The 12,072-nt window shown below is 32.4% G+C and overlaps 1 protein-coding gene across 2 annotated transcripts; it reads left to right on the forward strand.

Annotated features, from left to right (window-relative positions):
* Nucleotides 1–2,598: 2,598 nt before the first annotated feature.
* Nucleotides 2,599–11,410, forward strand: LOC149541409 (glutamate decarboxylase-like). Of its 2 annotated transcripts, none has more exons than XM_089796685.1 (7): nucleotides 2,599–2,756; nucleotides 5,698–5,902; nucleotides 6,348–6,548; nucleotides 7,762–7,976; nucleotides 8,817–9,070; nucleotides 9,196–9,248; nucleotides 10,550–11,410. In XM_089796685.1, the coding sequence occupies exons 1-7, from the start codon at nucleotides 2,671–2,673 to the stop codon at nucleotides 11,060–11,062; spliced, it is 1,527 nt and encodes a 508-aa protein (XP_089652811.1). In that variant the 5' UTR covers nucleotides 2,599–2,670; the 3' UTR covers nucleotides 11,063–11,410. The 2 variants fall into 2 exon arrangements, with proteins under 2 accessions (XP_089652811.1, XP_089652810.1); XM_089796684.1 differs by lacking the exon at nucleotides 2,599–2,756 and adding an exon at nucleotides 5,093–5,224.
* The last annotated feature ends 662 nt before the right edge of the window (nucleotides 11,411–12,072 follow it).

A 12,072-nucleotide genomic window follows, 5' to 3' on the forward strand; every position in this document is an offset into this window, starting at 1 on the left:
TGCATGTGACCTTGGGCGGGCAAATTTTGTGTCATACTGATCCGGCCGAATCCAGTACGACCAAATTGGATCCAGCCGAAACTGTCTACGTGTCATCTGATGTGGCACTTTCTTTCGTGTTTTTTGCAAGTCTGAAGAACTTAACACTTCAGAGGCCAATTTCATCATCAGAATTAGGGTTTTAAAAAAAAATTAAAATACCACTAAATAGAACTTGTAGTCAGAATTATGCCAATATTTTTTTTTATAGGTGACCCAATATCGATTACAATAATTGCAAAATAATGCAAGTAGGTATTTCAACATTGAAGATGATGCACATTAGGAAAAATATAAAAATTAGTAGATGATAACGAATTTTTTTTTAAAATGATGAATTGTTCTAGAGGAGAGAGTTATCTTCAATAATATATAACATTTGTAATGATTAACATAGATTTACTATGGAAAAGACGGCGGGAACGAAAAACTGTTAAATTATGAAAAGTTCAACTTTAAATAGCTATAACAAAAAAAAATACTATATATATATATATATATATATATATATATATATATATATATTTGTTTTTTGATAGTTCTAGGTATATATGTCGTCAACAAAATAGTTCAAATTTAGATGAAAATACATTAATTTGTAATTAATTTTGTGGTGGGAGCTATAACCCCTAATTTGCTCAATTTTTAACACTATAAAAAAAGGTCATTGAAAATTATAAAAATATACTATTTTAATTTTTTTTTAAATTTAAAAAATAACATACATAAACTTTATCCTTTTATACACATTTCATCAGTTTACACCAACCTAAAATTCAAAACATAAATATGACTTTTACATTGTTGAAGTTTAACACTTTTTTTGATGTTAGCCTTTTCCTTTGTAAGAGGGTGACACATGTTTGTACTTTTACTCTATACAATTATAACAATGTCCAACTATAATATAAATATATAAAATAATATTTACTTAATATCTAAATATATGTATAAATAATAAAAAGTAAAAAGTAATAATTAACTTTGTATTAATATTATGAATTTAGAAGTAATAATACATCAAAATAATATTTATAAAATAAAATAATTTCAATATTTTTTCATAACATAATGAAAATTTGAATGAGGTAGTGGATGTGAACAATTGACTTGAAAATCGTTATCCCTAAAATCCGTCCATAAGATGTCAACAATAACATATGCCTATCAACAAATACTAATAACATCTTCATTCACATATTATTACAACAATTTTGGGAAAAATAAATACCATTCTCATTCATATATTATTCCCAACAATTAGCTTGGCTAGAAATATATACATTTCTCATATTTTGTAATTTCACAAATAGTCATTATTTGAGAATGTGGTGCAGTCTTCAGGGTAACTATATGGAGCAAAAATGTCTTCGTCAAATTGTTTTAATATTCAACAACTTGTCTCTACCTAATCCATTTCAAGCCCTAGATTAAAAGTTCAACGTTCAATTTTCAATGTTTAGGGGAAGAGATCCAATAGCCTCCAAGGGGTCCAATGATTGTGTGGGTTTTGGGATAGATACCTCCAATTGTCACTTTTAAAAAGCACCAAAAAAATGATAGCAAATGTACTAATGATGTACTAATAGTTGACCACACATGTACTAATAGCTCGTCATTTTTTATCTTTCTTGGATATTGATTGGTCCATTTGTGTCAAAAGTATTTTTTTTGGTGAGCGAATATTTGGGGGCGAACATGTGAGGATCTAGTGAGTGTTTTAAAGTGGCACTTTTTGACCACTTTGCACTCTACGTCCAATATAGAGAGATACATAAATGCCAAAATCTTGAAACCGTAGCTTTAAGCTCTTGAGTCACCTACAAAGGCACACCCAAAAAATTGGTACGACTCAACTTACACTCTAGGAGATCTAAGTACATAAAGTTAGTCTAGGTAGATTGTGCAGATTGTGTTTTGGAACTGAGGTCTAAATTTTATGGCTAAATGCTTAGCATATGCCTTATTCACATTTTTAAAAACTAAGTGGCTGACTTGGAAAAGAATGAAGTCTATAGAAAGGCATCATCCACATTTATTTTGGGTAGCTCAAAGAGACATTTTGATTTTCCTTTGGTGAAATTACCCCCAACAAATATTTTAGTGTATAACAAAAAATAGTTAAAAAAAACCTTCTACATCATCATTACAGTTAGATCATTTTATATGTAACACTATCAGCATAACTCTTGCACCCTTTAAAAGTGCAAGTGCTAATAAATTATTATAGTAATTATACTAACATGTCTAGTTTTTTAAAATAAATTGATCAACTCAAAATATGTTTGCATTAACTGTTTGGAAATTGGAACCATTCTTGCGCGGTCATTGTTACGATAACAATTTTTCATTTTATCTAAAATTAACCATTTATGTCAACATGGTAACGTTTTAACTGTAATTGCAGCGTGCCGCCTCACGGATTCGTGTTCCCACCCACTTCAGGGCCATTGGAGGATGACTTGTACGCGTTCCAGAAGCAATGGTCGCTAAAATGGATTATGGGACCCACCCTCCCGTAAGGTCATCGTATGCCGCGTATGAGACGCACAATCCTCTGCATTCTCCGAGCATATTTCTGTAAGGAGAAGATTTTTCCGGCAAAGAAACAGAAGGAAACTGTTAACAACAATGGCTCTGAGCAAAGCTGCAGCGGTTTCTGATGAATCGATCCATTGTACCTTTGCATCTAGACACGTGCAACAATCACTACCCAGGTATAATTTTAAAACCCTTGGATTCTCTCGCTATTTCCTTGGAATGTTTGTCTAAGGACAAATGCAACCTGATACAAGTGTCTCTGCGAATAATGAAAACAAGCATTTATAATAAATTCTTTAAACTTTCCTTAGGTTAAGATTGATTCAGGAATCTCTTATACATTTACACACTGGAAGCAATTAAAGTTTTCGAACACGGAGAATTATAGTAATCTCCTGTGAAATCCAGACATCGTTTCTTTAGAGGCAAAATGAAAGGCTACAAAGAATCTTGCAGGCAGAAATTTCAATTTCTGAGGGCGTTAGATTTAATCGTTGTTGACTGGATGCTAATTATTGATGAGTTCTAGTAAAATATGGCTCGAAATAAATTTAATTCAGAAACTCTATAGTTGAATTCTATAATAACCTTAACTACTCGAGTATCTGCAAACCCTAGGAAAATAAATACTTTGTTTTTGAAATTTGAAAGACAGATTTTCCGCGAACGAAAACCTTGAAACGGAAATGGAAATCTGGCGGAGGGGATTGATGTGGTGGTTATAGGCTCCCCATTTGAGTTGCAGGATTAGTTAGAAGGCGATCAGAAGAACAACCAAAAAATGACGAAATTTTATATTCCACACCTTGCCCTTCCTGAAGGAAACTAGACACCACCATTTCGGGTTTATATGACTAATGACCAGTCATTTAGGGCTAGGTTACTTTGTGAATAATAATAGAACAGTTTCGCAATAATTCTGACTTAAACTTGTCCGAGTTCTTATAATACATTGCTTGAGCATTCGATGGAGGATATTGGCCAACGCTGGGGTTCTATGGGAAGCTCCAGGAGATATTTTAAAGTTAGGGTTCTATTATTTATATGTATTCTAGTTTAGGCTGAAAATAATAGTTAGGGTTATAATGTTTGAGTGGCAAAAAAATATTCGTGAGAAGTTTATAGTGACATACTTTTTTCCATGAGCTTGTTAAATATTAGGTGCTTCTATATTTAGGAGGAGATGATCTTTAACCCACTATTTCAAGAATATAATGTAAGCTCTTTTCATAGGACCCTTATCTAATTATTTGTAATAAAATAATTTAATTGTTCTCATAAATAATTTTATGTTATCTTATCTAATAGTTTTGTGTGTTTGTATCTAAGATTTATTTTTAAAGAAGGTGATATTAAGATTTTCATTGTGAAGTATTTTTAGTTAGAAAATGTTTAATTCATAGATAAAGAAAAGTTGATGATATATGATACACTTAATTCATAAATTCCCATAAAATTGTAAGGGGCCAACAATATTATTGTTGTTAAGGATATCTTAACTCTGAAACCCCATAAAATTATTGGTGTGAGATACATATTCTATTATTATCTAGGAATCACTAGCCCTCTAGAATGGTAGAGGGTTCATATGATTGGGCAGGGCGCTCCATAGAATATTAGGAGCACTCAATAGTTGCTATAATATGCTAAAATGACCTCCCCCACCACATTATAGTTACAGTAGGGAATCATTTCTGCTAGAGTAAGTAATTAATCATTTGGTAAGCCCTATAGAATTCGTTTTGCTATGATTTTTTGCACATCACTAGAATGCAAGAATGTAAGTTGGATAAGGTCCTTAGATTTACATTATTTTTTGCTTAAAATTATGCACACTAATTATGACTTACAATACTTTTTAAATTTAATTAAGGAAAATAATAATTTGAATTCTATCTATTGTAATTTGGAAACATAATATAGAAAATAATTTTTTACTTTACACATTATTTTTCTTCCTTCTCTTTTTTCCTAATTGTTTTTCTTCTCAATTTTTTTTTAACTATTTAAAAAAATTCATTTATAATTTCTTTAAAAATACTTAGCTAAATTGTCTACTTAAAATAAGATAAGCAACAAAGTCTGGTTCAGCTCCCATTTTTTTTTCGCTAAACAACAATAAAATATACTTAAACGATGCCTGCTTGAAAATAAACAAAAAGAGCGTGGAGACATCTCCTCGCCTAGATGGAAAATATGAATAGAGATTCCCACCAATATTAAACACGTTCTTAAAAAATCCTGTCTGCACCTCCGTAATTTCCGCGTCCCGTCTCGGGACGAATTGAATTCCATTTTCCCGTTACCTTTTTCAGCTAGGGACCATCTGTGTTCTATCTTTAAACAAAATTATACTGAGGTTCCTGCGTGGGAAATCCAATCATCCTTGACTTTGAGACAGAGAAGCACAATTAACGCTATATTGGATAATGGGACCCACACTTTTCTCAAGGCCAGCAAATACCGCGTAGTAGGTTTCGGTTTTATGCACTCATATGCTTCACACTGCTTTGTGGAAAAAGAACCTCTGTATTCCACAGAAGCAAAAACTGTTCACCATGGCTCTGAGCAGAACTGTACAGGATTCCGATGGCTCTGTTCATGGCACATTTGGATCCAGATACGTGCAACAATCCCTGCCCAGGTATAATCTTCTTAAACTCATTAGATCTATTGTTGAATTCTTTGAATTTTGTTTTATGACTACGTGCAACCAGATCTAAAAGTCTCTTTTGCATTGGATTAGAGAATAATGAAAACAAGAACTTGTAATGATAGTTATTAAGTTTGGCTAGGTTAAGGCTGAGTCACTAGTCTCGTATAGATTCACACACTACCAAAAATTTTAGTTTCAGAGAATCAGAACACGGAGAATTATAATCATTGACTATAATGTTCAGAAATCGATTTTTAAAGGGCGAAAGGAAAGATTATAAAGAAGATTTTATTGTCAGAGATTTACAAATTTTGGCCCTTAGATTTAATACATATCAAATGGATGTTCACGATACATGAGTACTGGTTAGATATGGATTCGTATTAATTTGACTCAGAAACTCTGCATTTGAATTCTGTAATATTACCATCTGATTATATTTTATTAAAAAACGTGTACAGGTTTAGGATGTCTGATATGTCAATTCCAAAGGACGCTGCTTACCAGATTATCAGCGACGAGCTAATGTTGGATGGAAACCCCAGGCTAAATTTGGCCTCTTTTGTGACTACCTGGATGGAGCCTGAATGTGATAAGCTTATCATGCAGGGAATTAATAAGAACTATGTTGATATGGACGAGTACCCAGTTACCACGGAATTGCAGGCAATTCTTTTTAAGCAATCCCATTTCTAAATGATTGTTTTTTCCTTCTTTAGATATATGAAATGGGCTCTCTAGATCTAAGGAACGGTTTCTCTGTAGATCTAAGAGATGGGCTCTAACAAAATTCTAAATAGAGTTTTCTAATCCTATTTCTAGCCCTACAAATTAATAATGTGCTGTAAGCATGTAAGTGACAGATTTTTTTCAGTGAATTTGTAATTATATTAAAAATTAAAATCTGACTGTTCTACAGATTTTTGTATAGGCGTTAACGAATATGAAAGATATGCTTCTGTAAAAAGAGTGACCCAGATCTCAAACAAAATTTTATCTGGGCAATGTACCTAGACTATTCTGTCTTTGATGTTATTTTCTCTTATGTATTGCAAAAGTTTTGAAAACTTTTAACTGGAGATTCTATTCAAAAAATCTTTTTGGGATGCAGAATCGGTGTGTGAATATAATAGCAAATTTGTTTAATGCTCCATTGGGAGACGGAGAGGAAGCAGTTGGTGTTAGTACAATTGGATCTTCAGAGGCCATTATGTTGGCTGGTTTGGCTTTTAAGCGTAAGTGGCAGAACAAGCGCAAGGCTCAAGGAAAGCCGTTTGACAAGCCCAACATTGTTACTGGTGCCAATGTGCAGGTAAACTGGTTCTCCCCCTTTTTGGTATTTGTTTCACTGCTGGTAAAAAAATCTCAAAATTTCAGCCAAACAAGAATATATGAAACTAGATAATATAAAATGTAAGGGAGATCAGTTGAACTTCAGCATTTTCCATATTAGATTTGTATTTACAGATTTTGTTTATTTACCCCCTTGATTTTTCAATCTTAGATTTGTATTTACGGGATTGATTTCTTCATATTGATAATGTCATTCATCATTTTTCTTCATTGGGAATATTTATGGTCTTGATCTGGGTCGTGGTCCAGAGTTAGACCGGTAGTGGGTGTTCTTCGCTTTGACTCAGTGGTATAATCCAGTCTCGAACCTTTGACCTGACACTAAACGCTGAGCCGTTACCCTCATGTTGTAAGGTGCCTTTCTGTTATGTTTGGTAGGGTGTCTTTAGTGTTATGTCTGTCCTGTAAACCTGAAAATAGTAAAATGTTTCATCAATTTAGTCTTTTCACAAGGAATATTGGTATCTTATTTTAATTTGGCAGTTTTTTGGCTAATTGGTATTAGTTTTTCATATTCTATATTTGGGTTTTACTGTATGCTTTTAAAGGCTATCATGAACAAGAGTAAAATTAGGTGTAGAAAAGCTATATATACAAAGTACAAATGAGAACTTATATCTTTAATTTTAATATTGTTTACTATTGTATTTTTATATTTATATTAAATTTAATATAAAAATAATAATAATGTTTAGATTGGTAATAGTTGCTGACTTTTAATTTGTTGAAGCTTAATTGTGATCCAAACAATCTACAGAAAATCTAAGGTATATGATCTTATATTTAGAAACAGATTACATGTAAAAATGGATTGTGAAAACCTAATAAAATTCATCTTATTAATAAGAACTTTTTTCTCTTTAAATATATTGAGGATTTATTGTAGATTTTAGATTTAAGCTCTTTATGTTTAATTAAAATAATTGTTGTAGATCCACATAGATATAAATTCAACTGCAATCTAAAAATTTAAGATCTTATACTTACATTAATAAAATTTTATTATTTTATAAATATATTAAAATTTAATTATACTCATAAATTGAGAATGCTATATTTTATTAGAAATCTTTACAATGAGTTAATTGATATATCCATATATAGATGAATCATTGAATATGCAGTTCTTAGAATTTCTAAATGATGAAAAATCGTAATTCTAATGATCACAGGTGTGTTGGGAAAAGTTTGCTCGTTACTTCGAAGTAGAACTGAAGGAGGTGAAGCTGCAAGAAGGCTATTATGTGATGAACCCTGTTAAAGCGGTTGATATGGTGGATGAAAACACCATCTGTGTGGCAGCCATATTGGGTTCTACTTACAACGGAGAATTCGAAGATGTGAAGCTGTTGAACGATCTACTTACAGAGAAAAACAAGAAGACAGGGTAAATAACTCTCCCAACCATTTTACAAGTTTAACTTGTGTTTTATGGTGCATTCTCTCTAACGTGACAGCTTTACATTATATTTATTAATTTAGAAGCGGTCGGCTGGTGGCCGATAAATTAATGCTGAAACATGTTGGACTATTTAAGCTTCGAACATATCTAACATATCTACATTGGATTGGTTCATCACATCATGATCATTTATTACTACTTTTAATATTTTAAGGAATATCTTTTCATGAGGTCGAGTATAAAATATTTTTATTTCAAATATTATTTACAGTTTTAAAATATATTTTTACTATCTAGGATCTTTCAGGTTAGATTAGATGTTTAGTTTATTTAATTTTAAAATTGGTGACCTTTAGATATATATTTTTAAATATCTTATTAAATATAAATAATTTAATAGTGATAGAGATGTTCTCTTAGTTTAGATTATTTAACTTTAAATTTGTCAATTGTAGATATTTTTTTATTGACATGGACAAAATATATTTGAAATAGTCTATGACAATTGGTTAAATATCTAATTAATATTATGACAGATATAAGTACATCTAGAAATATAAGCACATTTTGATTTTATCTGAAAAAGACAACATTAAAATATCAAGATGTCACTTTTAAAAAACTTTATAAAATGAAAAATAATTATATTAATGTAAGTTCTACAAATTAACTTTTTACTTTCATTGAATAATATTGTTTAAATTAATGTTACTGTTAAAAATGAAGTCAATGAGGGGTGGCATATGGCCCCATTAAATCAAAAGCTTTAATTTTCCTTTCCGGCAAAAGAATAAGTGTGAGAATCTAATGACAAAAAAAATGCAGGTGGGACACACCCATCCACGTAGACGCAGCGAGCGGCGGATTTATCGCACCGTTTCTGTACCCAGAATTGGAGTGGGATTTCCGTTTACCGTTGGTGAAGAGCATCAACGTCAGCGGCCACAAGTACGGGCTTGTCTACGCCGGAATTGGATGGGTGATCTGGAGGGCAAAGCAAGACTTGCCGGACGAGCTCATTTTTCACATCAATTATTTAGGTGCTGACCAGCCCACTTTCACCCTTAATTTCTCCAAAGGTAAAACATCGCTTTCTAACCCAAGTAAAGTTAATTTTTTAATTTGTAGTTTTATTCATGAAGTATGGACGACTGCCACTTTTGTCAGAAAGTGGGTGCTCATGACTTTTCCCCATTGTTGGCAGGCGCCAGTCAAATAATTGCACAATACTACCAGCTCATTCGTCTGGGGTTCCAGGTCTCACTATTTGCTCGACTTTTGTTTTTTTTTAAATTTATATGGCTTGTCTTATGTCTTGTACAGTAAAATTATAAATTATTTAAATGTTTTTTTCTTAATACATTTCAGCAGGGTAGGGTAAAGTAAAGGGAAGTTTATCAATAACATGCTTTCCTTCGGAGAGGCTATTAGTTCAAAACTTAGCATTGTCTATATATATATATATATATTCTTTCTTTTTTTCTTTCTTTTTTTTTAATCTGTTTTTGTTAGGACTGGCTTTCAATTTCAACAGTTATTTTAAAAATATGACTATTTATTAATAGATCATTTTTATCTTTTATGTTTGGTAATTAGTTCATGTGTCAAGATATTTGGTCACAAATATTGACATTTTTTTAGTGAACTAGTATTGATACATTTTTTAGTGGGTTTCCACAATACTTCTGAAATGGTCATTTTTTTAAATCTTTAGACATTGGACTATCTCAAATGGTCACTTCTTGAACTTTAGACATTTGACCATATCTAGAGAGTGCATACCCATAAGCTGAAATCTTAGCTTTAAGTAATTTTGTAGCATAGAGAGGCAACCAAAACAAAATGTCCAAATGGGACATATAGTTTGGTCTCTACAATCATGTTTGATATCACTATGCCAATTCTATTGTGTGGTTTTTCAAATTTATTAAAATGTAGGTCAATGAATTTGAATTGCTATGGAACATATCTCCTACTCTACTTACCTAGAGTTGTTTTACAATTTTTTACTTAGATCATGTCAAAAAATTTGTGTCTTCTCTCTCCTTGCCCCTTTCCTCTCTTTCTTTGATTAGGTCTTTGTCTACAAGTCTCAACTTTTCTTTGCTTATGTTCTCTTGTACATTGGGATGATTATGAAATGTGATCTAAAAAATAGTTTTTATTTCTAAACTAATAGTGTGAAATAGTCAAAGATGACATATTTTTTCCAAGTTTCAATCTTGCATCAGTATGTGAGGTTTAAAGGTAGCTACCAAAAATTGTCAAGATGAATTTTTATTTTTTTCCATTTTTCATAATCTCAAAAAAAAATCAATCTTTACATAACTTTGAAAGATTATTATTATAAATAGCATTTAACTCTCTAACATAGGTTTTTTATCAAACCATTTGGTACTTTGCTATTCGAAGTGTTCTTTCTTTGTCTTGGGCCACATGAATCGTGAACAATTTTCCAATCAAAACTCTTCCGGACCAATAGTTTTATCAATAGCTATGTAATTTATATATAAAGCTCCCTGTTCATGGAATTGACGTTTTCAACCGATTTGGTGCAGGGATACAGAAACATCATGGCTAACTGCGCGGCGAACGCCAAGGCACTAGCGGACGGTCTGGTGGCGACCGGGCGGTTCAACATTCTGTCCAAGGACGTGGGAGTTCCACTGGTGGCCTTCTCCCTGAAAGACCGGAGCCAGCACGACGAGTACGAGATCGCAGACCATCTGAGAAGGTATGGATGGATAGTGCCCGCATACACGATGGCCCCTGACGCGCAACACGTCAGCCTCCTGCGGGTGGTCGTACGAGAAGATTTCAACCGCTCTCTCGCCGAACGCCTCGTCGGCGACATTGAAAAAGTGGTGCACGAGCTGGATGGGCTGCCGTCTAAGCTGGTCCGGGATGTGACCGCGACGCTTGTTGAAAAGCACCCCGACTGGAAGGAACCCGGTGCCGCCCCTGTGGATAACGGGAAGCTCAGGACCGCCTTTGACGAAGTCATCGCTTCTCGCAAGGCTGTCAAAGCGTGGAAAAAGTTCGTTCAGAATAAACCCAACCGGGTTTGCTGACGAGATTATAATTATCGTTATCATTGCATCGTCGCTACCTACTCTTCTTCTTCAGGTTCTGCCGTTTGATAGTTGTGCTCCTGATTCGCTGGACGGTCGTTGATGATAAAGAACCTATAGTTGTTTTTATTTTTATTATTAATAGCAAATAGGTATGCTGTATTTGCTTTTATGGGTATATACATTTTTTTTTAAAGAGCGGGGATGCTTTTTTAACCTGTTGAATCCATGTGGTTTTCTGGGTTTATTGGTTAGGTTTATTCAATGGGATGTATTTTTGTGGGCTAAGGGTTTTATAGAGTATTATAATAATTTGATATTGAGAAGAAATATCTTAGTGAGATCTAATTTGTTGTTTGGTGGACCATGTCTAGTAGAATAGTGTTCTAATAGTTTGAGATCTCTTTATTAAAAGTTAATTTCTATGTGTGTGACTTTGATATAAAATAAGTGACTTTGCTTTTAAATTTTTTGAGTATATAAATTATTTGTGTAAGTTCAGTATGTTTCTTAACTTTAAATCTATGGGTTTTTTTGGGTTTAATAGTGATTATGCTTTTTTATGATTATTTGATGGGATGTAATTTTTTGGGCAATCGATTTTATAGAATATTATAATAATTTGATATTCAAAAGAAATATCTTAGTGATCGAATTTTATATTTGGTGGGCCACATGTTCTTAAATGTTGTTCTAATACTTTGAGGACTCTTAACTAAAAGTTAATTTCTATGTAAGGGACTCAAGTCTAAATTAATTAATTACTACTTCTTGTAATTAATTGTTGTTATGTGTTAAGTTTGAATAGACTTAAGACCTCCCACATGAGACGCTCACACATTAGGCTCTTGCATAAATGTGCAAATATTGTTAACTTGTTTATATTTTTATATTTAATTTTGTATGTGGCATTTTCATTGGAATAGGAGGGGTTTTAATGTGTAACAATTTGGTAATGAAAGAAATAAATTTAATATTTCAAAATAAATTTGGAGGACTTTTTATATGTA

Source organism: Cupressus sempervirens, chromosome 8 (genome assembly GCF_028749045.1).
Source record: "Cupressus sempervirens isolate cs-2001-9-10 chromosome 8, ASM2874904v1, whole genome shotgun sequence".
NCBI classification, from domain to species: Eukaryota; Viridiplantae; Streptophyta; class Pinopsida; order Cupressales; family Cupressaceae; genus Cupressus; species Cupressus sempervirens.